Below are 25,682 nucleotides of genomic sequence, written 5' to 3'. Positions count from 1 at the left end.
TAGGGGTAAATATAGGGTAGGGGAATGGGTGTGGGTGGGTTACTCTTCGGAGGGTCGGTATGGACATATTGGGCCGAAGGGCCTGTTTCCACACTGTAGGGAATCTAATCTAATCTAATCAATTCTACAATTGCACTCACCAACACTTGGTGCAGTTAAAACAAAACTTCCCTATTTGCAAACTCATAACAGCCCGGTAATAAAGACCCAATTATATTTGCCTTAATTACTTGCTTCATGTGTGTTTCATGCACAAGACCTCTCTGAGCTGCTCTTCTTTGGACTCTCTATTTAAATGACTGCTTGCCTTTTGACTCTTCCTCTTGAAGTTCATGACCACGCTCTTTCCTACAGTAAAATTACATCTGCAAACAAAGGTTGAGTGAGTTTTTGCCCACTCACTTAACCTATTATATAGTTGTAGATTCCTCATCACAGTGGGAGAATTAACACACAAGCTAAAACCAAGACAAGTATTTGGCTCTTCTGAATTTTTAATCCTAGACTGACAGTAATGGATTTTTGCAAACACCATTGATAGGAGCTTAGAAAGGGATGATTTATGAGCAAAAATATCCAACCGGGTTTCTGTCCCAGATTGAGAAGAAGTTTTTTTTTTGAGGCTGAAACCTCAATCCAAGCTACCAATGGTGCGCAACATCCTGATCGACTGACCCTTCAGTGTCACGAGGTGAAATCCTGGAACTCCCTACAGATCGCTGTCACTTACCACCACCACCTTCTCCACGACATTTAGTGATAGGCACTCAATGCCAGGCTTGCTGGAGATACACATATCCTGGGAAAGATTAAAGAAAACAAATCTGCACTCAACAGAACAGTTGGTTAAGAAGGCATTTATTTGTTGAGGTAGTGAAAATGAGCAGAGAGGTTATTATGGAACTGTAAACAATGTTGCTCAGGCCACAGCTGGAATATTGTGTGCAGTTCTAGACACAGTAGATGGTTGTGACTGCACTAGAGAGGGTGTAGAGGAGATTCACTGACATGTTCCTCAGATGGAGCAGTTTAACAATGTAGAAAGGCCGGGTAAGTGTTTTCCTTGAGCAGAGAAGGTCGAGGGGGGAACCTGATTGAGGTTACAAACTTGAGGCAGATATAGGGATGATAGGAACAAATCTTCCCCTATTAGTTAACAGGAACAATAAAAAGGGTGCATAGACGCACGAGAGGATATTTGAGAAGGAATCTTTTCAGCCGTAAGTTGGTACGGATCTGGAATTCATTGCGTAGAGGCAAGAATTATCACAACGTTGAAGAAATATTTTGATGAATGGCTATGGACCAAGTGCAGGGAAATAGGTACTTGCTGACTGACTCAGACAAGATGGGCCAAAGGATCTCTTTCTGTTCTGTATTAAATTGGTGACCCTCTCTAATGCTTCACATCCTTCCAGAAGTGGACATGACATTCCAGCTGAGATCAAACAGGTGTGCCATACAAACTGAAACAAAACCTAAACTCTGGGACAGCCCCAGACAGATGGAAACGGAAAACCAAACATGGAGAAATAGACAGCAGATCACTCATTATCGAAACGTGAGAAATTAGTGGTCACCATTTCAGGTGGGACTTCTTCAGAATGAACAACCCCCACCACAGCACCAAGGACGGCCCACCTTCACTGAACATTCTTTCAACCACTCACCCACCCATTCCTCATCCATCCAATGTCTCCTGTCCTGAACTGACATACAGTATGGGCTGATTTTGTGGGTGGGGGAACATGTGCGCTTCGATATAATGCAAATATGTTAGCTTAGGTTACTTAACATATATCAAGTAATCAGACAATTATTAGCTTACACTACTTTAGACATACTTAAACAAAATGATTACCTTCAACTGCTTTAGATATATTCAAACATGAGTCTCATGCTCTTTTGCTTGTCCAGAACCCTGGCAAGAGCTGGCACTCGGAGCTCAATCTCAATTTCCAGGGCACTTTGCGTGAACCCAGTCTGTTCGTGAAGACCAACAAACTGGGACAAGTCCCCAGTGTTCATAATACACTGGACTTGCTGTTATGTGCTGAACTACCTCTTCTGTGTACTTTTCCAAAGCTTTCCTCAATGCCTGGAGGTCACAAGTAAGTCAAAAACAAGTTCTGTTATCCTTGCAAAACAGCCTGTTCTCACGCCAAGGCCACTTTCTTGTAAAAACAAAAGTCTGTGTTCATGTATTCCTCCACTCTCCATCAATTGCTTATTATCACGTCCACAATTGGTCTGGCTTCGAGGTATCATTTTTGAATTTGTACACCAGAATATCCTTTAATATCTTCAAACCAGGTAATCAGAACAATGTGTTGTTCAACGGTTGCAAGCTAATTATACACGTGACAAAGTTGACAAGCCATTAATCAGGTGATTAAAAAAAAGCAAACAGTTAGCAAAATTACAATAACTGGGTGCCGTAAGAGCTCGCTAGCTTTTGCTAACCATCCCTTAAATACACAACAAGAGTTCCTAAATTGTCTTCTAAACCAATTAATGGATCATAGCTGATCATGGCAGGTTTTCACAGCAATACATTATACTGCTGCCAAATGAGAGCAAATCTGTTTATAATGTGCAAGGAAAGCCCTCAGTGTTTCAAATGTCACATGTAGAAGTATCCTCCATTGGTTAATGGTACAGTCCAAGGTCATCATTTCCCATTCTTTAATTCTGTAGGTTTTATTTCCAACAAAAAAATCATAAAGAACATAACTTTTGTCACTATAGAAGTTGCTGGGCGGTTCTCTCTCTCTCATCATTAAGATATACTGTATGAGTACTAGTTACACACCTGTGGACAGGACCAGTTGTGTGAATGGCTGTATCACTGACAGTAATTTCCTTCATGTGCAGGTAGCCCTGCTAGACTACAATCTACATGGTTCGAAGGCAGGGGTGTGGAAGAGGCACACTAGGCCTTCAGGCTATTCACAACCACCCACCTGTGGGTTTGATTGTTATCATCCAGCCATTTCCCATAAATACAGGTTCCCACAACATACCTCCCAACAGATGGGGCGATAAACTTGCACCATATTTATCACTGTGTACTATTTAAAATCAAAAAGGAGCATTGCGTACTGTGGCGTTTCAATTAGTTTTACATAAATCAGGTTTAACCGTTAAAAGTTAGCACATGAGAGACTTAATAATCGTTTGCGAGACCACAGATACCTGGATAGCAATGAGGTGTTACTCCATTCAATTTTGTCAAAGTCGCTAAAAAGTTACCGTCTGTTCAAATAGCTTCAGCGTTAAGGTCTGTGAGTGCGATGCCCCAGACAAGGCTATCAGCAAGCTTCCAAATCATTGTTGGCCAGACACCAATTTGCTAAATCCTTACGTGCTGATGGTTTTGTTCCATACAGCAGCTAATAGTGAGTTGCCCAATTTGAGCAATCTTGTTTTGTAAAGTTGCAACAACCATAGAATTTAATGCACCCATCTCTGTCTCTGCTCCATTTTGAATGGGAGAGAGTACAACTCTTCTGCCACACCTCTGCATTGTTAATGGGGGTGTGTAAAGGGCAGCAATGGAAGGGTGATTTTTATTTTCATTAGTTATTTCCGTCACAGCCAAAACAATATTTTGTTTGAACACTGGGGTACATGTATCATACTACCACTGAAGATGGGGTATCTGTATGTCACTGGATGGGCCCTTCCATTCACCCCATCATAACCCCAAACCCCAGAATCCATGTCCCTTTATCTCTGTAACATCTGGGATACAGTGGCAAATCACTACTTCAAGGCACTATATTATGCCAATTTTCATGTCAGCTACTGCTAGGCAGGGCCTACTTTAGGCACTGCCTTCTTATAGACTTATTTCAGGTCAATGGTAAGGTGCCATCTAGTTCTGTCGGGGTGCAATGCTATTCCATGTCATCCAGTAACAGTAGCATTCTTAATTCCTGTTTCCTGGCGTTCTCCGTGAATATGGGTCGTTACATGTGTAATGAAAGTTCAACAAAGTACACATTTCACCTGGTAAACCATTACAATTATTTTGCATGCAGTTGTTATTATGACGACTTCATCCTCTAGACTGTATCCTGTGGTGAGATTGTGCAGGTGATGGCAGATCTCATGCCATACAAGGCAGGAGGAAACAGGCACCGCAGCAGCCAGCACATCAGTTTGCTGCAACAGAAGGGATTTTTGTTGTTAGTTTAACATCCGATTCACCATACCATATTCATGCTTACCCCCATTACAGACAAACAACTCTGTTGCCCACTCACGGTCATTTCCTAACTGCAGAAAGCCAACCAAAGCTACAAGGGTACTTAAACCCATAACCTCACAATAAGTGCAAACATAACAGTCACAATCTGCAGGGAAAAACTAGGGGTCAGTGCAGTAAAAGCCACATCCCTCCAGCCTGTCCGAGGAGTCAATGGCTGGAGCTTGAGCAGCACATTCCAAGAAAGGATTGTACCCAGAGAGGAGACACCCCCCCCCGAATGTCCAATTAGTAAAAACCAAGGGGAGATTGTCCTGAATCAAAACAACAGGTAACTGTGACTGGAGCAGTAAAAGTCGAACTGGAGGACTATTTTTGGCACCAGGCCATAGAATGAGTGTCCAATTGGTAGGGTACTATGAGAAGGTTGTCCAGATGGGCGGCACGTTGGCACAGTGGTTAGCACTGCTGCCTCACAGCGGCAGAGACCCGAGTTCAATTCCCACCTCGGGCAACTGTCTGTGTGGAGTTTGCACGTTCTCCCCATGTCTACGTGGGTTTCCTCTGGGTGCTCCGGTTTCCTCCCACAGTCCAAAAATGTGCAGGTTAGGTGAATTGGCCATGCTAAATTGCCCGTAGTGTTAGGTGAAGGGTATATGTAGGGGAATGAGTCTGGGTGGGTTGCACTTCGGAGGGTCGGTGTGGACTTGTTGGGCCGAAGGGCCTGCTTCCCCACTGTAAGGAATCTAATGTAATCTAAAAAGGAACCAGCCTGAAATAAGTGCACAGAGCCGAGTATTCCATCAGCAATCCACCGTTTATTTAATTGCGTATGGTACTGGCAGTGGCTAGCTAGCTCGGAGTCAATCCTCCGAGCTGAGGAGATTCCAGTTGCCTCGTTATATTAGTCAACGATGTCGACCTCATTCCAATCACGACATAACCCAACTTGGTGACTCTGAAAGATTTCAGCTCTTTCCTCACCAAATCATTGCAAATCTACTCAGAGGGGTTTAGCACATCGGGACTGATGGCACATCACTCAAACACACCAAACACAGCCACGCAGCTCACCACCTCTCTCTCTCTCTCTTTCTACCTTTAACCTGACAGCTAACCTCCATGACCGACTTGTCTTGTATCACAGGCTGAAATAACAGCTTGGGGAGAAATAGGGAATTTGGGCTAATATTCCAGGTTTTTAGCGCATGACTAAGCAATTGCCTCAGTGCCATTCCCAGAATTTTGTCTGGTGCTGTTTTGTCAGGAATAAATAGTTATTCCGAGAACAGTTACAGCCTCTGAAGGGTTCATTCACGATCAGCTACCTAATCAGGACTGCTTCACTACACATCACCAAATCCAGGATTGCCTGCTCCTTCACGGGCCCTACCACTAGCTACTCCAAAGATATTCCCATCGACATTCCACAAATTCATTGTCTTGTGATCCAGTACCAACCTGATTTTCCCAGTCTACCTGCATATCTGTCCCCCAAGATTATTGTAATAGCGTCGTTCTTACATGCCTTTTGAATCTACTGATTTATTATCTGCCCCACATCCTGACTACCGCTGGGAGGCCTGTATATAATTCTCATCGGGGTCCTTTTTCCTTTGCAGTTCCTCAATTCTGCCCACACAGATTCCAAGCCTTCCAAGTCTACATCACTTAGTCAGTGTCACAGAGATGTACAGCATGGAAACAGATCCTTCAGTCCAACGCGTCCATGCTGACCAAATATCCTAAATTAATCTAGTCCCATTTGCCAGCATTTGGCTCGTATCCCTCTAAATCCTTCCATTCATATATCGATCCAGATGCCTTTTAAATGTTGTAATTGTACCAGCCTTCACCACTTCCTCTGGCAGCTTATTCCATACACGCACCACCTCTGCATGAAAAGACTGCCCTTTAGGTCCCTTTTATATCTTTCCCCTCTCACCCGAAACCTATGCCCTCTAGTTCTGGACTTCCCTACCCCAGGGAAAAGGCCTTGGATATTTATCTTGTCATAGGATAAATATAAAATCATGATTTAATAAACCTCCATAAGGTCACCCCTCAGCCTCCGACAATCCAGGGAAAACAGCCCAAGCCTATTCAGTCTCTCCAGCTTCTCCCTATAGCTCAAATCCTCCAACCCTGGCAACATCCATGTATATCTTTTCTGAACCCTTTCAAGTTTAAGAACATCCTTCCGAAAGACAGGAGACCAGAATTGCACACAATATTCCAAAAGTAGCCTAACCAATGTCCTGTACATTTTTCAAGATGTCACCATCTATTTCCCCACATTCTACATCTCCACAGTAAACACTGATGCGGAATATACTCATTTAGTACCTCCCCCATCTTCTGGGGTTCCACACACAGTCTGCCTGGCTAATCTTTGAGGAGCCCCATTCTCTGCCTATTTTTCCTTTGGCCCTTAACGTATTTATGAAATGCCTTTGGATTCTCCTTAACCCTATTTGCCAAAGCTATCTCACGTCCCCTTTTGCCCTCCTGATTTCCCTCTTAAGTATACTCCTACTGTCGTTATACTCTAAGGATTCGCTCGATCTTTGCTGTCTATACCTGACACATGCTTCCTTCTTTTTCTTGACCAAACCCTCAATTTCTCTAGTCACCCAGCATTCCCTACACCTACCAGACTCACCTTTCCCCCTAACAGGAACATACTGTCTCTGGACTCTCATTTTCGAAGGCATCTCATTTTCCAGCCATCTCTTTACCTGCGAACAACCAACCCTAATCAGCTTTTGAAAGTTCTTGCCTAATACCGTCAAAATTGGCCTTCCTCCAATTTAGAACTTCAACTTTTAGATCCAGTCTATCCTTTTCCATCACTATTTTAAAACTGAGAGTGTTATGGTCACTTGGCCCAAAGTGCTCCTGTACTGCCACCTGCCCTGCCTTATTTCCCAAGAGTCGGTCAAGATTCGCATTTTCTCTAGTAGGTACATCCACATCCTGAATCAGAAAATGTTCTTGTACACACCTAACAAATTCCTCTTCTTCTAAACCCTTAACACTATGACAGTCCCTGTCTATGTTTAGAAAGTTAAAATCCCCTACCATAACCACCCTATTATTCTTACAGAAAACTGAGATCTCTACACAAAATTGTTTCTCAATTTCCCATTGACTACTGGGGAGGGGTTCCACAGTACAATCCCAATAAGGTGATGATCCCTTTCTTATTTCTCAGTTCCACCCAAATAACTTCCCTGGACGTATTCCTAGGAAAATCCTCCCTAAGTACAAATTGTAATGCTATCCCTTATCAAAAATACCATTTCCCCTTCCTCATTCTTCCTGTAGCATTTGTATCCTGGAACTTTGAGCAGCCAGTCCTGTCCATAACTGAACCACATCTCTGTAATTGCTATGATATCCCAATGCCATGTTCATCATGCCCCGAATTCATCTGCCTTCCCTGCTAGGCCTCTTGCATTGAAAGAAATGCAGTTTGCTTTACTACCACATCATTTTCTGCTTTGTTCCTGGCTGCCCTGACCATTTGAGTTGCTCGTCTTCCCAACTGTACCAGTCTCAGACTGATCTCTTTCCTCACTATCTCCCGGATCCCAACCACCCCCACCGCCCTCCCCACCTTACTAGGTTAAATCTCCTGAGCAGCTTTAGTTCGGATCCATTTTGTTTCTCACTGCCTGCTCTCTCTGCTCATTTGCATGTCATAGAGATGTACAGCATGGAAACAGACCCTTCAGTCCAACCCGTCCATGCCAACCAGATATCCCAACCCAATCTAGTCCCACCTGCCAGCACCTCTTAAATGTTGCAATTATACCAGCCTCCACCACTTCCTCTGGCAGCTCATTCCATACACATACCACCCTCTGCATGAAAACATTGCCCCTTAGGTCTCTTTTATATCTTTCCCCTCAACCTAAGCCCTCCAGTTCTGGACTCCCCGATCCCAGGGAAAAGACTTTGTCTATGTCCTTTCCATCAAACACATATCCTTAGATATTTTGTTTCTAGCCTTGATCCTGTTCAGCAACATCCCTGTGATACTCCCAAAATCATAGCTGTCAATGTCAATCTGCGCTACAACCTCATTTACCTTGTTTCATATGCTGCATGCATCTGAGTACAACATCCTCAAGTCCTGCATTAACTGCCTCCCTTCTCATAGTTGCCCCCTCATCCACTAGGGCCTGAAATTCAGTTCTTGATCCTTTCCATACTCTCTATCCTAATATCTGGAAACTTCTATAACCTCACCTTTAACGTTTTCCTTAACTTTCCATGCAATTGAACCCACGCCTCCCTGTTTGGTTAAAGCCTTATCCACAGCCCAAGTTATGCAATTTGTAAGGACTCTGATCCCAGCCTGATCCAGGTGCAGTCTGCCTCACTGGAACAGCTCTCTCCTTCCCCAGTACTGGTGCCAATTTCCCATTAATTTCAAACCATCTTCTCCAGACTGATCTTGGAGCCACGGGCTTCCCTCTTAAAGCTTGTTGACACTGTACCGATTGGCTCAGTTAGTAATCCAGAGATTGCTACCTTTTGGTTTGTTTTTTTTTTAGATCCTAACGCCTCATATTCCCTCAGCAGAACCTCTTCCTTCTTTCTCCCTACACCATTGGTATTTTTGTGGACCTCGACAACTGGATCTTTCTGCTCCCACTCCACAAGTTCCTCTGAAACCCAGGTAAGATACCCTCAACCCAAGCACCAGGCGGAAACAAAGCTTTAGGACTCTTGATCCTGGACTGTGTCTATTCCCCTGACTATACAATCCCTGATGACAACTACATTTCTCTTTTCTTCCATAGCTTGAATCATGCCTTGTACCGCCACGCTGTGATCAGTTTGCACATCCCTCTTACAGCCCTTCCTCGCATCTGCACGGGAGCAAGAATCCCAAACCTGCTTGCCGGGGGGCTCCTTGGTACTATGCCTCTACCTGCCTCGCTCATGGTCAGATCCTCCGGTCTCTGACCACTGACTGAATTCGAAGTCATTAATCCAAGGGGAGCGTTGCCTCCTGAAACATAGCATCCAGGTCACTCTCTCTGATGTGTCGCAGCATTCGAAGCTCAGACTCCAGCTCATCAAATCTGAGCTACTCTTCCTCAAGCAACCAACACTCGCTCCAGACGGGGTCACTACAGACCACTAAAAGGAGCCACCAGTCCCCACATCATACAGAAACAATACATTAAGGGGTTTTTCATCTCCACATTATCTACTTAGTTTTTAATTTGATTTTTAAAAAAACGTCCTTTTGATGTTTTACTTTGGAACCCATTTCCCTCATTTAACTTCAACCTGAAAGTAACCAATGACAGGCAGACAAATTTGTAGCTTTCACCAGCCAATGAAGTCATGCTTTTCTGTGACATCACTCTGTGCGTTATGCTGGGCCCAGACTCTGGCCTTCAATCGATCATTTTAAAAAGACCTTACAAACAACGAGCCAAGGCACAAGCAAAAAGCATCTCCAGCCCTCTGCACCACATTCCGACACTGCCCACAAATTTCCCCGAACTGTGTACTCACTCAGGCTCTCTCTCTCTCACTCCGGATGTGATCTCCCCTTCCTGACAGTGCGCAGTTTCCGTGAGTTCTCCGGTGGGAATGCAAGTGAGGTAACTGAGCGAAACTCTTCTTGCACTCCGGGCAGGAGAACGGTTTGTCTGGTGTACACGTAACTTGGATGACTGAGTGAATCCCTTCCCGCAGTCAGAGCAGGTGAATGGCTTTTCTCCAGTGTGAGTTCTCTGGTGGGAACGCAAGTTCCCTAATTGACTGAATCCCTTCCCGCATTCAGGGCAGGGGAACGGTTTCTCCCCAGTGTGAGTTCTGTGGTGGGATTCTAATTTCACTAACTGAGTGAATCCCTTCCCGCATTCAGGGCAGGTGAACAGTTTTTCTCCAGTATCAGTTCTCTGGTGTGAATGTAAGTGGGATAACTGAGTGAATGTTTTCCCACAGTCAGAGCAGGTGTACGGTTTCTCTCCAGTGTGAGTTTGTTGGTGTGACTTTAAGTTCGTTAACTGACAATCTCTTCCTGCATTCAGAGCGGGCGAATGGTTTCTCTCCAGAGTGAATTCTCTGATCTTGATGTAAGTGTGTTAACTGAGCAAATCCCTATCCACACTCAGGACAAGTGAATAGTTTCTCTCCAGTGTGAGTTCTCTGGTGCCTAAGGAAAGTGGATGAATTAATGAATCTCTTCCCACACTCAGGACAGGGGAACAGTTTCTTTCCAGTGCGAGTTCTCTGGTGTTGCTGCACTTGGAATAAGTGACCAAATCCCTTCCTGTGATCAGAGTGGGTAAACAGTTTCTCTCAAGTGACAGTTATCTGATGTTGACATAAGCTGGAAGACCGAGTGAATCCCTTTCCACGCACAGAGTAGGTGAATGGTTTCTCTCCAGCGTGCGTTCTCTAGTGTTGCTGCAATTGGGATAACTGACCAAATCCCTTCCTGCGGTCAGACCGGGTAAACAGTTTCTCACCAGCGTGAGTTCTCTGGTGCTGAAGTAAACTGAAGGAGTTACTGAATCTCTTCCCGCAGTCCGAGCAGGTGAATATTTTTCCTCTACTGTGACTTCCCTGGTGTTGATGTAAGTTGGATAACCGAGTGAATCTCTTCCCACACGCAGGACAGGGGAACGGTCTTTCTCCAGTGAGATTTCTCTGGTGTGATTCTAAGTTGGATAACTGAGCGAATTTCTTCTCACACTCAGGGCAAGTGAATGGTTTCTCTCCAGTATGAGTTCTCTGATGTTTAAGTTGGAAAACTAAGCGAATCCCTTCCTGCAGTCAAAACAGGTTTATGGTTTTTCTCCAGTGTGGGTTCTGTGGTGTGACTTTTAAGTTTGCTAACTGACTGAACCCCTTCCTGCATTCAGTACAGGTGTACGGTTTTTCGCCAGTGTGGGTTCGCTGGTGTTGATACAAGTGGGATAACTGAGCAAATCCCTTCCCGCAGCTCGAGCAGGTGAATGGTTTCTCTCCGATGTGAATTCTCTGGTGCTCAGATAACCTGGAAGACTGAGCAAACCCCTTCCCACATTCAGAGCAGGTGAATGGCATTTCTCTAGTGTGAGTCCCCAGGTGTTGGTTTAAGTTGGATAACCGAGTGAATCTTTTCCCGCATTCAGGACAGGGAAATGGTTTTCCTCCAGTGTGAGTTCTCTGATGCTGATCTAAGTTTGTTAACTGAGCGAACTTCTTTCAGCAGTCAGGACAGGTGAATGGCTTTTCACCGATGTGAGTTCTCTGATGACGATGCAAGTGTGTTAAGTGAGTGAATCACTTTCCACGTTCAGCGCAGGTGAAAGGCTTTTCACCAGTGTAAGTTCTCTGATGCCTAAGTAAACTGGATGACTTAGTGAATCTCTTTCCACAGTCAGAGCAGGTAAACGGTTTCTCTCCACTGTGAGTTTTCTGGTGCTCTCATAACGTGGAAGACTGAACAAATCCCCTCCCGCATTCAGCGCAGGTGAATGGCTTTTCTCTGCTGTGAGTTCCCTGGTGTTGGTGCAAGTTGCATAACCGAATGAACCACTTATCACAATCAGGACAGGGGAATGGTTTCTCTCCAGTATGAATTTTCTGGTGCGAATGTAAGTTTGCTGACTGAGTGAATCTCTTCCCACATTCAGGGCAAGTGAATGGTTTTTCACCAGAGTGAATTCTCTGGTGTGAACCTAAGTGGGATAACTGAGTGAAACTCTTTTCACACTCAGGGCAAGCAAATGGTTTTTCTCACGTGTGAATTCGTTGGTGTACATGTAAGTTAGATGACTGACTGAATCCTTTCCCACAGTCAGAGCAAGTGAATGGCTTTTCCCCTGTGTGCATTCGCTGGTGTTGCTGTAACTTGGATCACTGAACAAACGCCTTCCCACACTCAGAACAGGGGAATAGTTTCGCCCCAGTGTGAACTTTCTCGTGCACGTGTAAATCAGAAGAATTAACGAACCTCTTACCACACGTGGTGCAGATGAACGACTTCGCCCCAGCATGACGTTTCTGGTGTACCTTGAAGCTGGATAAACGAGCAAATCCTTTGTCACACTTGGAGCAGGTAAACGGTTTCTCCCCAGTCTGTTTGTGTCGATGTATGTCCAGCCTCGATGGAAATCTGAATCCTTTCCCGCACTCCACGCATTTACACAGTTTCTCCATGGTGCCAGGATCTTTGCGACACTCCAGATTGAAGGATCAGCTCAATCCTTATCCAGACAGAGAAAACGTGTACAGCTCCTCCTCTAAATGGTGCAATATCGCTTCAATCTGTGCGACTGGTTAAGGCTCTTTGCGCAGTCACTTAATTCACTGGTACACTCACATTCAGGCGTGCGTGTCTCAGTGCTTTTCCAGTCACATTGATGTTTGAAATCTTTCCCCTCAAGACAAAACAGACAAAGATTCCCCCCGTCCACAGTCAGAGGGCAGTGATGTTCAGCACCTGATGAATGGAGTGACTCTGTCAGATCTTCACCTGATGTTTCTTTTGGGTTTCCCCGATGTGAGCCCTCCTCTTCTAGTCCCTGCGACCAAACTGTTCAATGTCAGTAAAGCAGAGGTATCGTTAAAACAGACAATTCCAGTTTCTGTGGAGGATTTTCCTCTCTTGCTCCCTCAAAATTGCAAACCCCCGTTCCCTCATTCCTGGGTAAAATATAGGGTAATTATCTTCAACTCATTCTGACTAATGGTTACAGCTGCAGACAAGACCCTGATTCTGCTTAGAAGCAGCTCCTGAAGTGGAGACCGCAGTTCCGGGATGAAATCCGTGCCGCGCATGCGCGGACTTGCACGGAGCCAGTCATTGACACATTGGAAGGGAGGGGGCGGGCCTGGAGGACCGTGCGGCAGAGCCGGTCCTCCAACCAATCGGAGTCAACGAAGGGGCGGGACGGGACCGCGGAGCGAAGCATGCGCATCGCCGGCGCTGGAGCTGGAAGGACCGAGGGTGGGATTTAAAGGGACAAAGGGCAGAACCTTGAGACAGGTACATGCCCCCCCACCCCCAAGACCCCAGTTAGAAACTGCAGCTGGGAACTGCTTTGACAGCGGGGTTAGAAGGGTAGGATTTATGCACAGCTACTTTCCTCTTTGAATTTCTATCCTGCACTAACAGTGAGGGAGTTTGCAATAAACAATAAGAAATAGGAGCAGGCGTGGTCCATTCATCCTCTCAAGCTATTTTAAAAGATCAAAGTTAAAAATCACACAACACCAGGTTATAGTCCAACAGGTTTAATTGGAAGCACACTAGCTTTCAGAGCGACGCTCCTTCATCAGGTTATTGTGGAGGGCTCGATCGTAACACAGAATTTATAGCAAAAATTTGCAGTGTGATGTAACTGAAATTATACATTGAAGAATTGATTGTCTGTTAAGCCTTTCATCTGTTAGAATACAGTGATAGTTTCACTTCTTTCATGTGTAAATCACAAAACCCTTTTTTTAAGTTGCATTCTCGGGTTAGCTGTTAACAATGGTGATAGCTAGACCATGTGTTGAAGGTGTTAGCCCCCTGTGTTCTCTGTCTATGACCTGATGTTTAGATTGATTCCAATCTAAAAAGTGAAATAACAGAGTTTTACATAAATTCATGCAGTTTTTGAGCTCAGAGTTCGACATGAATCTATGTGGTTTTTGAGCAAAGTGCAATGTAACTTTTTACCAAAAGAATTCACCACACACAATATATATGTGTGCATGTGGGTCTGTCTGGAGTGGGGGTTGTGAGTGCAACACATTATCAATGGAGATGAGCACCTCACCAAGACCTTCCCCACACCTCCACTACTTGCAAAATTGACAGGGTACCCTTCGTTATTCAGTACTTCCCAGGGGCTGAAAAATTACGCCATGTTCTTCGTGACCTACAACACATTATCAATGCAGATGAGCACCTCACCAAGACCTTCCCCACACCTCCACTACTTGCACACTCACAACCCCCACTCCAGACAGACCCACATGCACACATATATATTGTGTGTGGTGAATTCTTTTGGTAAAAAGTTACATTGCACTTTGCTCAAAAACCACATAGATTCATGTCGAACTCTGAGCTCAAAAACTGCATGAATTTATGTAAAACTCTGTTATTTCACTTTTTAGATTGGAATCAACCTAAACATCAGGTCATAGACAGAGAACACAGGGGGCTAACACCTTCAACACATGGTCTCGCTATCACCATTGTTAACAGCTAACCCGAGAATGCAACTTCTTAAAAAAGGGTTTTGTGATTTACACATGAAAGAAGTGAAACTATCACTGTATTCTAACAGATGAAAGGCTTAACAGACAATCAATTCTTCAATGTATAATTTCAGTTACATCACACTGCAAATTTTTGCTATAAATTCTGTGTTACGATCGAGCCCTCCACAATCACCTGATGAAGGAGTGTCGCTCCAAAAGCTAGTGTGTTTCCAATTAAACCTGTTGGACTATAACCTGGTGTTGTGTGATTTTTAACTTTGTACACCCCAGTCCAACACCGGCATCTCCAAATCATTAAAAGATCAAGGCTCATTCGCCACAGGCCTCAGCTCCTCTTTTGAGCCAGCTGCTTTTATGACTTCAACACCCTGACATTCAAAAATGGATTTCTTTCAATCATGTAGTCCCACTATTCTCTGGGTAGACAATTCCAGGCATTCTTTACTCTCAAGAGGAAAATTTTCTTCCCTCCTTTGTGTTAAATAAGAGTCCCATTGTTCTGTGACAGTGTACTCTATTTTGAGGTATCTACACTAATGGGTGCTGGTGTTGGACTGGGGTGGACAAAGTTTAAAAAGCAACTAGGCAAAAGTGAGGACTGCAGATTAGAGTTGAGAATGTGGTGCTGGAAAAGCACAGCAGGTCAGGCAGCATCCCAGGAGCAGGAAAATCGATGATTTGGACAAAAGCCCTTCGTCAGGAATGAGGCTGTGAGCCAAGGGGGTGGGGAGAGATGGTGCCATGTTGGAAGGTTGGAACTGGAATAGGGGGGGGGGGAAATGAGGAAACTGGTGAAATCCACTTCGATGCCGTGCGGTTGGAGGGTCCAGAGGCAAAATATGAGGTGTTCTTACTCTAGGGAGGGGGTGATTAGGGAGTGACGATGGAGGCAGCCCAGGACCTGCATGTCCTCGGCGGAGTGGGAGGGGGAGTTAAAGTTTTCGGCCACAGGGCGGTGGGGTTGGTTGTTGCGGGTGTCCCGGAGATGTTCTCTGAAGTGCTCTGTGAGTACGTGTTCTGTCTCCCCAGTGTAGAGGAGACCACATCGAGAGCAGCAGATACAGTAAATGACGTTTGGAAGTGCAGGTGAAATTTTGATGGATGCGAAAGGCTCCTTTGGAGCCTTGGACGGAGGCGAGGGGGGGAGATTTGGGCACAGGTTTTGCGATTCCTGCGGTGACAAGGGAAGGTGTTGGGAGGGAGGTTGGGTTGGTTGGGGGGGGGGTTTGGATCTGAGGAGGGAGTCACGGAGGAAATGGTCTTTATGGAAAGCAGATAGGGGTGGGGAGGGGACACCCTCTCTGGTGAGGACCGGGGGGTTTTGTCCTTGTTGCAGTTGGAGGGGCGAGGTTCGAGGGTGGAGGTGTGGGAAGTGGATGCTGCCTGACCTGCTGTGTTCATAGAATCCAATCATAGAATCCCTACAGCGTGGAAACAGGCCCTTTGGCCGAATAAGTCCACACCGACCCTCCAAAGAGTAACCCATTCCCTCTTACTCTACATTTACCCGTCACTAATGCACCTAGCCCACACTATCCCTGAACACCATGGACAATTTAGCATGGCCAATTCACCCTAACATGCATATCTTTGGATTGTGGGTGGAAACTGGAGCACCTGGAGGAAACCCACACAGACACAGGGAGAATGTGCAAACTTTTCCTTCTACGAATCACTTACATTAAAATTTTTTTTTAAAATTGTCAGAAAAGACCCTCACTGTCTCCAGCGCAGGGGAAATCAACCTTGGCGATGGCAAGATCAGCATGGATCAGGATTGGCTGCTGCTTAGCCTCTTTTACCAGCCCAGTGTGAGGTGTCGATGGCTAGACCTTCAGCAGCGAGGTCCGTGAAAGGATTGCTCCCAGAGAGGAGACAATCGTGAGCACCTGATTACTAGGGAATAAACAGGGACACTGCTTGAAGCAAACAACAGATCACTGTGAACTGGAAGACCGTTTTTGACAAGGAGCTGTATCGTGAGCATCCTCGGCTACCACGAGGACATTGCCAGAGGAAGGAACCAAACCAGCTCAGTAACTCTTCCAAAGCTTTCAGCTCTTTCTTCACCAAACTATCGTAGAGCTGCTCGGGTGAGGGGGACGACAGCAAGTTGGTAACACAATTGGCTTGGTGATAGGAAGCTGAGGGTAATAGTAGAAGGACGCTCGTTGGACTGGAGACATGTGATTAGTGGAGTGCTGAAAATGTGTTGCTGGAAAAGTGCAGCAGGTCAGGCAGCATCCAGGGAACAGGAGAATCGACGTTTCGGGCATAAGCCCTTCTTCAGGAATCGGTACTGGGTCCACTATTGTTTGTTACCTATATCAATGATTTGGGAGCTGCACAACTGGAGGTCGCAACTGCTAGCCTGAGACTCAAACACTCTGAATCCAGCCACATAGCTCACCACCTCTCTGTCTTTAACCTGACATCTAACCTCCACTACCAACCTTTTGTCTCATCTGCCAAGTTGAAGTACCACCTTGAGGGAAAAAGGGGGAGTTTGTGCTCACACTGCGGGTTGTTAGCTCGTGGCTTTAAGAAGTTGTATCATCACCATTCCTAGAATTTTGCCTGGTGCTTTTTGTTAGGAATGAATAGTTATTCCCGCCTTACATAAAACAAACTGTCAGAAGTCTCTGTAATACCTGTAGCTCGGGGGCAGGGAGAGGTTATTGCAATCACTTCACAAAACATTCATCTCGTTATGGATCCACTTTGTGTCTGTCTATGTGATTAATTCAGTGTCTGAGCGGCACTTGGGATAAATGTGCGTTCTGAGTTATCCCCAGAAACTCCTGTCACTACTCTCCACCATCTCCCCGCTATACTTCCAATTCAATCAATACTGGCCAGCTCGGTTCCCATCGCTCTGTAGTTTCCTTTAGTCAATTGTAATATCAGTTCATTTGATTCAAGCCTCTCCTCTCAACCTGCAGGGTGAATTCTAAGAATAAATAGTCACTGCCCCCGAACAGGTTATCCACATCAAGCTGCCTAATAAAGCATGTTTCACAACACATCACCAAATCCAGAACTGCCTGTTCCCCAGTCAAGTCTATCTCAAGCTGCTTGAAAAGAAATCCCATGGACATTCCACAAATTCCTTTTCTTTGGATCCACTACCAACCTGGAGAAAGTGAAGACTGCAGATGCTGGAGATCAGAGTCAAAACGTGTGGCGGTGGAAAAGCACAGCCGTTCAGGCTGCTAACCTCCTTGGATGCTGCCTGACCGGCTGTGCCTTTGCAGCGCCACATTTTGTTGACTCTGATACACTCCCAACCTTACTGTCCCAATCTCCCCACACATCCATGTCCCCCATGATTATTCTAAGTGTCTTTCTTCCATGCCTTTTCCAATGTCCTGATTTATCTTCTGTCCAACATCCTGACTGCTGCTAGCAGCCTGTACATAACACTCTTCAGAGTTGTTTTTCCTTTGCAATTCCTCAAGCGAATCAAGTTCTAAATTGGGGCAAGATGAATTTTGATAGGATTTGACAGGAGTTTGCAGGGGTTGACTGGAACAGTTTGTTTGCAGGCGAAGGGGAGGCCTTTAAAAGTGAGACATTGAGAGTTCAAGGTCTGAGGGTGAAAGGCAAGGTTGACAGGAATAGGGAACACTGGATGACAAGAGATGTTGAGGCTTTGGCCAGAAAGAGGAGGTATGGCTCAGGTACAGGCAGCCAGGATCAAGGGAATCCCTGGAGGAATATAGGGGATAAAGGAGTTTATTGAAGAAGGAAATCAGGAGGGCAAAAAGGGGACATGAGATAGCCTTGACTGGGAAGATTAGGGTGAATCCATAAAGGTTTAAGTACATTAAATGAAAAAGAATAACTAGAGAGAGAATAGGGCCCCTCAAGGACCAAACTGGACATGTATTTGCAGAAGCACAGGAGATGGGCGAGGTCCTGAATGAATATATCTCCTCTGTGTTTACCATGGAGGAAGACATAAGACTTGGGGAAGTTAGTGGTCATCCCTTGGGGACAGTCAATATCACAGTAGAGGTGGTGTTGCATGTATCAGAATGTATGAAGGTGGATAAATATCCTGGTGCTGACCAGATATATGCAAGAACACTGCAAGGGGCTAGAGAAGTAATTGCAGGGGATCTGGCTGATACTTTTGCATCGTCGTGACCCACAAGTGAGGTCCCGGAAGACTGGAGGGTAGTGAATGTTGTGCCATTATTCAAGAAGGGCTGCAAAGAAAAACCCAGGAACTACAGACCAGTAAGTTCAACACCTGTTTGAGAAGATTCTGAGATAAGTTATACATGGATTTGGAAAGACCGGGTTTGATCAAGAATAGAAACGAAAGCTGAAAATGTGTTGCCCCTCTTCAGGATTCCTGAAGAGGGGCTCATGCCCAAAACGTCGATATTCCTGAAGAAGGGCTCATGCCCGAAACGTCGATTCTCCTGCTCCTTGGATGCTGCCTGATGTGCTGCGCTTTTCCAGCAACACATTTTCAGCTCTGATCTCCAGCATCTGCAGTCCTCACTTTCTCCTCTTTGATTAAGAATAGTCAGCATGGCTTTGAGAGTGGGAGATCATGCCTCACAAATTTATTACAGTTCTTTGATGAAGTGGCCAGGAAGGTTGACGAGGGCAGGGCGGTAGATATAGTGTATATTGATTTCAGTAAGGCCTTTGAGAAGGTTCTGCATGGTAGGCTGCTCTGGAAGATTAGATCGCATGGAATTCAAGGCGAGCTGGCAAATTGGATACACGGTTGGCTTGACGGTAGGAAGCAGAGGTTAATAGTGAAAGGATGCTTGTCAGACTAGAGACCTGTGACTAGTGGAGTGCCTCAGGAGTCGGTGCTGGGTCCAATACTGTGTGTCATCTGTATCAATGATTTGAATGAGAATGTACAAGGCATAATTAGTAAGTTTGCAGATGACACTAAAATAAGCGGTATTGTGGACAGTGAGGAAGGTTATCAGAAATTGCAGCTGGACCATGATCAGCTGGGGAAATGGGCCGAGAAATGGCAAATAGAGTTTAATATAGATAAATGTGAGGAAAGTCAAATCAAGGTACGAGTTTCATGGTAGGGCCTCAAGGAGTGTAGTGGAACAGAGGGATCTTGGAGTTCAGATGCATGGTTCTCTGAAAGTGGAGTCACAGGTAGATAAGGCAGTGAAGAAGGCTTTAGGCACACTGGCCTTCATCAGTCAGGGCACTGAGTATAGAAGTTGGGAAGTTATGTTGCAGGTGGACAAAATGTTAGCGAGTATTGTGTACAGTTTTGGTCACATTGCTACGGGAAGGATGTTGTTAAACTGGAAAAAATGCAGAAGAAATTTCCAAGGACTCAATAGTCTGAGTTTTAGGGAGAGGTTGGACAAGCTAGGACTTTTTTGTTTAAGAGTGTAGTAGACTGAGGGGTGGGGGGGGGGGGGGCACTTTTAGAAGTGTATCAGATCATGAGAGGCATGGATAGGGTGAATACACTCAGTCTTTATCCTGGAGTTGGGGAATCAAGGACTAGAGAGCATCAGTTTAAGGTTAGAGGGGAAGGAATAACAGGGAACCTGAGGGGCAATAATTCTTTACACAGCGAAATGCACATGGAACGAGCTGCCAGCAAAAGTGGTTGAGGCGGGTATATTAACAATATTTAAAAGGCATTTGGACAAAAACATGGATAGGAAAGGTTTCAAAGGATATGGGCCAACTGCTAGTAAGTGGGGTGAGCGAGCATGGACCAGTTTGAGCCAAAGTTGTCTGTCTCTGTGCTGTAGGACTCTTCGACACTAAAAGTCTACCCACACAGATTCCATGACCTCCAAGTCTCTATCACATCTCCTTATCGATTTTATTTCTTACGATCAAGCCTGCTCTGCATATTCGCATATCCTTTCCATAGGATGTGTATTCTTGGATATTTAGTTCCCAGCCCTGATCCTTTTGGAGTCATGTCTCTGTGACAGTCACGAAATCACCTGTCAATGTCAATCTGCGCTCCAATCTCATTTACCTTGTTTTGTATACAGGTACAACACCCTCAGTCCTGCACTGCCTGCCTCCCTTCTCATAGCTGCCGCTTTATCTGCTGGGCCTGAAGTTAGATTCCAAATCCTTTCTATACTCTCAGTCCCATGACTCGTTCTGGAAACTTCCGTAACTTCTGCTGAGCCATCTCCACCATTAACGTTTTCCTTAATTTTCCACGGAAGTGTACCCACACCCCACTATTTAGTTAAAGCCTCATGCTTGACCCTAAGTGGTGCAATTTACAAGGACTCTGATCCCAGCCAGATCCGGTGGACCTTGCTCATCAGAACAGCTCTCCCCTTTCCCAGTACTGTTGCCAACTGCCCATGAAATATGAACCTGTTTTTCCCACACTGATCTTTGAGCCACACCTTTACCTCTTTAATCTTGCAGAGACTGTGCCAATTAGCTTGCGGCTCAGTTAGTAATCCAGAGATTACTTTTTGTTTCTGCTTTTTAATCTAACCCCCAAAGTTTGTGGGGTGAATCTGTACTTGTAGAATTAAATTTTACTTCCCTCAGCTGAATCTCTTTCCTCTCTTAACCTCTATCGTCAGTACCTAGGTGGACCATGATAATTGGATCTTTCCCCTCCCATTCCCTCCATAGCCCAGAGGAGATATCTGGAACACAGGTAACACAGCCTTCAGGACTCTTGATCATGCCCACATAGAACAATGTCTATTCTCCTGACTATACAAAGTTACAAATGACACAACACCAGGTTATATTCCAACAGGTTCATTTGGAAGCACTAGCTTTTGGAGCGCTGCTCCTTCATCAGGTAGTTGTGGAGTATAAGATTGTAAGATGCAGAATTTATAGCAAAAATTTACAGTGTGATAAAAGTGAAATTATATATTGAAAAAGACCTGGATTGTTTGTTAAGTCTCTCATCTGTTAGAATGACCATGTTGGTTTCAGTTCTTCCATCTGTCAATCGCAAAACGTTTTTTAAAAGTTATATTCTCAAGTGAACTTTAGCAACTGGTGTCATGTTAGCCCAGATAATGTATCGAAGGTGTGAGCTTCTCTGTGTGAGACTGTCTGTTGCTCAGTGGTCAGACTGATTTTAAACTAAAAAAAAAATGGATTTACAGAATCTTACATGGATTCATGCAGTTTTTGAGCAAAATAAAATGTAATTCTGTGAGTACAGATTCACCTCACAAACGTGTGTGTGTGTGTGTGTGTGTGTGTGTATATATATAGACACGTGTGGGAGTTTTGTCACATACGTTTGTGGGGTGAATCTGTACTTGTAGAATTACATTTTACTTTGCTCAAAAAATGCATGAGTCCATGTAAGATTCTGTAAATCCATTTTTGAGATGAGAATCAGTCTGACCATTGTGGCACAGACATTCTCACACAGGGAAGCGCACACCTTCTATACATTATCTGGGCTAACATGACGCCAATTGTTAAAGTTCACTTGCGAATGTAACTTTTAAAGGAAGTTTTGCGATTTACATATGAAAGAACTGAAACCAACATGGTCATTCTAACAGATGAGACACTTAAACAATCCAGGTCTTTTTCAATATATAATTTGAATAATATCACACTGTAAACTTTTGCTATAAATTCTGTGTCTTACAAACTCATACTCCACAACCACCTGAAGGAGCAGCACTCCGAAAGTTAGTGCCTCCTATTAAACCTGTTGGACTATAACCTGGTATTGTGTGATTTTTAGCTTTGTACACCCCAGTCCAACACCGGCATCTCCAAATCCTGACTGTACAATCCTTGATTGCAACTATACTTCTCTTTCCTTCTCCATGTTGAGTAGCTACTTGCACCACGGCACTCAGTTTGCTCATTCTCCATACAGCCGTTCGTCATCCACACAGGGAGCAAGAATTTCAAACCTATTCGGCAAGGACTGAGGCTCCTTCTGCACTACCTCCTGCATCCCCGTCACACCCTCCTGTCCCTGAATTTGAGGTTATTAATCTAAGGGGTGTAACGCCTTCTGTAAAGACAACATCCAGGTAACTCTCGCCCCCTGCCTGATGTGTCATAGTGTTCGAAGCTCAGACTCCAGCTCATCAACTCTGAGCCGCAGTTCCTCAACCAACCAGCACTTGCTACAGATGTGGTCATTGTGATACGAAATGGGGTCTTCCAGCTCCCACATCATACAGGTACAATACATCACCTGGCTCTGCACCTCTTTTTAATTCATTCTTAATTTGATTTTTACAAATTTTCTACTGATCTTTTAGTTTGTAACCTGTAAATATTTACCCTATTTATCTTCAATCTGCAAGTAACCTTTGACAGATAGTCACATTAGTAGCTTTCACCAACCAATGAAGTTATGGCTTTAATGTGATGTCACTGTGTTGTGCTGGACCCAGATCTTGGGGCTGCAATTGATCATTTTAAAAAGACCTTACAAACAACAAGTCAGAACACAAGCAAAAAGCACCTCTGCACCAAATTCCAAGACTGCCTATAAACTCAACAAATTATATACTCACTCAGACTCTCTCTCTCTCACTCCGGATGTGATCTCGCCTTCCTGACAATGCGCGGCTTACAGTGAGTCCTCTGGTGTTGCTGTAAGTTGGATAACTGGGTGAAACTCTTCCCGCACTTAAGGCAAGTGAACGGTTTTTCTCCGGTGTGAGTTCGCTGGTGTACACGTAAGGTGGATGACTGAGCAAATCCCTTCCCGCAGTCAGAGCAGACGAACGCTTTTACTCCAGTGTGAGTTCCCCGGTGTGATTGCAGGTTGGATAACTGAGTGAATTTCTTACCGCACTCAGGGCAGATGAATGGTTTTTCTCCAGTGTGAGTTCTCTGGTGTTGGTGTAAGTTTGCTAACTGAGTGAATCGCTTCTTGCATTCAGGGCAGCTAAATGGTTTTTCACCAGTGTGAATCCTCTGGTGTTGAGTTAAGTGAGATAACTGAGCGAATCTCTTCCTGCACTCAGGGCAGGAAAATGGTTTCTCTCCAGTGTGAGTTCTCTGGTGTTGATTTAAGTGGGATAATTGAGTGAAGCTCTTCTCGCACACAAAGCAGGTGAATGGTTTCTCTCCTGTATGAGTTCTCTGGTGTACTTGCAAAGTGGATGAATCAGCAAATCCCTTCCCACATTCAGAGCAGGTAAACAGTTTTTCTACTGCGAGAGCTCCATGGTGTGAATCTAAGTGGGATAACTGAGTGAATGTCTTCCAATGCTCAGTGTAGGTGAACAGATTTTCTCCAGCATGAGTTCTCTGGTGTTGATGTAAGTGGGATAATTGAGTGAAACTCTTTCCACACTCAATGCAGATAAATGGTTTTTCACCAGTGTGAGTTCTCAGGTGTTGATTTAAGTTAGATAACTGAGTGAATCCCTTCTTGCATTCAGGGCAGATAAACGGTTTTTCACCAGTGTGAGTTCTCACGTGTTGATTTAAGTTGGATAACTGAGTGAATCTCTTTCCGCACTCAAGGCAGGGAAATGGTTTCTCTCCAGTGTGAGTTCTCTGGTGTTGATTTAAGTTGGATAACTGAGTGAATATCTTCCCACATTCAAAACAGGCGAATGGTTTCTCCCCAGTGTGTTTGCGCCAGTGAACTTCCAGACAGGATGGAAATCTGAATCCTTTTCCACACTCCACACATTTCCATGGTTTCTCCATGGTGCCAGTATCTTTGTGTCCCTCCAGACTGAAGGTTTAGTTCAATCCTTATCCAGACACTGAACACGTGCAGTTTCTCCTGCTTTAAACGATGCAATGTCTGTTCAGTCTGGGTAACTAGCGAAAGCTGTTTCCAAAGTCAGTTTCCTGGAACACTCTCACTCAGGCGCACTTGCATCCCAGTGCTTTTCCAGTCCCACCAGTGTTTGAAATTTAAACCCTCAGACAAACCAGAGAAACAATTCCTTCTCCTCCCACAATCAGAGGGCAGTGATGTTCAGCTCCTGACGAATGGTGCGACTCTGTCAGACTTTGACCTGATGTTCTGTTTGGGTTTCACGATGTAAACCCTCCTCTTCTAATCCCTGTAACAGAAGAAGATGATAAAAACCCTTCACTGTCAGTGAAGTAGAGAAATCGCAAGCAGACAATTACAGTTTTTGTGGTGTGTTGTCCCCTTGGTTCCCTCCAAGTTATGAATCCCCATAACGCGCGCGCAGACTCTCTCTGTGCCATCATCCCCATTGGATTGAAATCCCAATAAAACACTGGATAATAATTTCCAACTCATTCTGACCAAACGTAAGCTGCTGTTATCAGGCTTTTGAATGGACTTCTTTAATGTTCATGTTCATGTTTATATTTATCTCTCTCTCTGCAGCTGTAACACTGTATCCTGCACTCTCTTCTGTCACCCTGTTGCACTTACACATGAGACAACACTTTTCACTGTACCCCAACACACGTGACAGTAACAAATCAAACCAAACTGGAGACGAGACTCTCTTGGACGCGAAACATTTACTCTGCACAGACGCTGCCAGACCTGCAGAGATCTTTCCAGCAATTCCTGTTGCGACAATACCCCCCTCACCCCGACCTCGACTTGAGGAAGCTGCTAAAATGGCGACCGCGCGTGCGCAGTGTCGGGCAGGGCGGAATTCCGTGCTGCGCATGCCCTTTCCCGCACGGGGCGGCGTTTGGATCATTGACGGAGAAGCGGGACCAAAAGGTAGGGGTAAGGGGAAGGGGGCGGGCCTGGCCTGGACGACAGCGCTGGTCCTCCAACCAATCGGAGTCAATGAAGGGGCGGGACGGGACCGCGGAGCGAAGCATGCGCATCGCTGCCCCTGGAAGGAGCGAGGGCGGCATTTAAAGGGACAAAGGGCAAAACCTTGAGATAGGAACATGCTCCCCAACCCCACAATTAGAAACTGCTTTGACAGCGGGCTAGAAGAGGAGGATTTGTGCACAGCAACTTCCACCCATTAAAAAAAAAATTGGCTCTTTTGAATTTTATCCTGGACTGACAGTGAGGGAGTTTGCAAATTCCTTTCACAGGGAGTTGGAATGAACAGGGAAATAGGAGCAGGCTTGGGTCATTGATCCTCTCAAGCTATTTTAAAAGATCAAGGTCTCCCTGCCCCAGGCTTTAACTCCACTTTTTTTTTGCCGTGTCCTCAAAGCCATCCTCACCTTGACATTCAAAAAATCTATCTGCATCCTCTTTCATTACTTTCAGTCACCTAGCCTTCATAATTCTCTGGTGTAGAGAATTCCAGAATTCGCCATCCTATGAAATGAG

At 45.0% G+C, this 25,682-nt stretch overlaps 1 protein-coding gene and 1 pseudogene across 4 annotated transcripts; both read right to left on the bottom strand.

Annotated features, from left to right (window-relative positions):
- Nucleotides 1–1,321: 1,321 nt before the first annotated feature.
- Nucleotides 1,322–25,080, bottom strand: LOC122543474 (zinc finger protein 239-like). Of its 4 annotated transcripts, none has more exons than XM_043682200.1 (3): nt 24,807–25,080; nt 22,948–24,462; nt 1,322–4,167 (listed from the first exon to the last, which is right to left on the bottom strand). In XM_043682200.1, the coding sequence occupies exon 2, from the start codon at nt 24,095–24,097 to the stop codon at nt 22,964–22,966; it is 1,134 nt and encodes a 377-aa protein (XP_043538135.1). In that variant the 5' UTR covers nt 24,098–24,462; nt 24,807–25,080; the 3' UTR covers nt 1,322–4,167; nt 22,948–22,963. The 4 variants fall into 4 exon arrangements, 3 of the variants coding, with proteins under 3 accessions (XP_043538135.1, XP_043538136.1, XP_043538134.1); XM_043682201.1 differs by lacking the exon at nt 1,322–4,167 and adding an exon at nt 12,635–12,764 and having other exon boundaries at nt 24,924–24,941; XM_043682199.1 differs by lacking the exon at nt 1,322–4,167 and adding an exon at nt 12,635–12,764 and having other exon boundaries at nt 24,807–24,898.
- The window catches only part of LOC122543487, a 54,754-nt pseudogene continuing 39,276 nt past the window's right edge, over nt 10,205–25,682 (bottom strand).

The sequence above is a fragment of the Chiloscyllium plagiosum genome, chromosome 44 (assembly GCF_004010195.1).
Source record: "Chiloscyllium plagiosum isolate BGI_BamShark_2017 chromosome 44, ASM401019v2, whole genome shotgun sequence".
NCBI classification, from domain to species: Eukaryota; Metazoa; Chordata; class Chondrichthyes; order Orectolobiformes; family Hemiscylliidae; genus Chiloscyllium; species Chiloscyllium plagiosum.
The sequence above is the reverse complement of the archived record's forward strand: the minus strand, read 5'-3'. Positions and strand labels throughout refer to the sequence as shown.

Coding starts and splice junctions, on each gene's coding strand:
- LOC122543474 (XM_043682200.1), bottom strand. CDS start 24,097: ATGGAGAAACCATGGAAATGTGTGGAGTGTGGAAAAGGATTCAGATTT.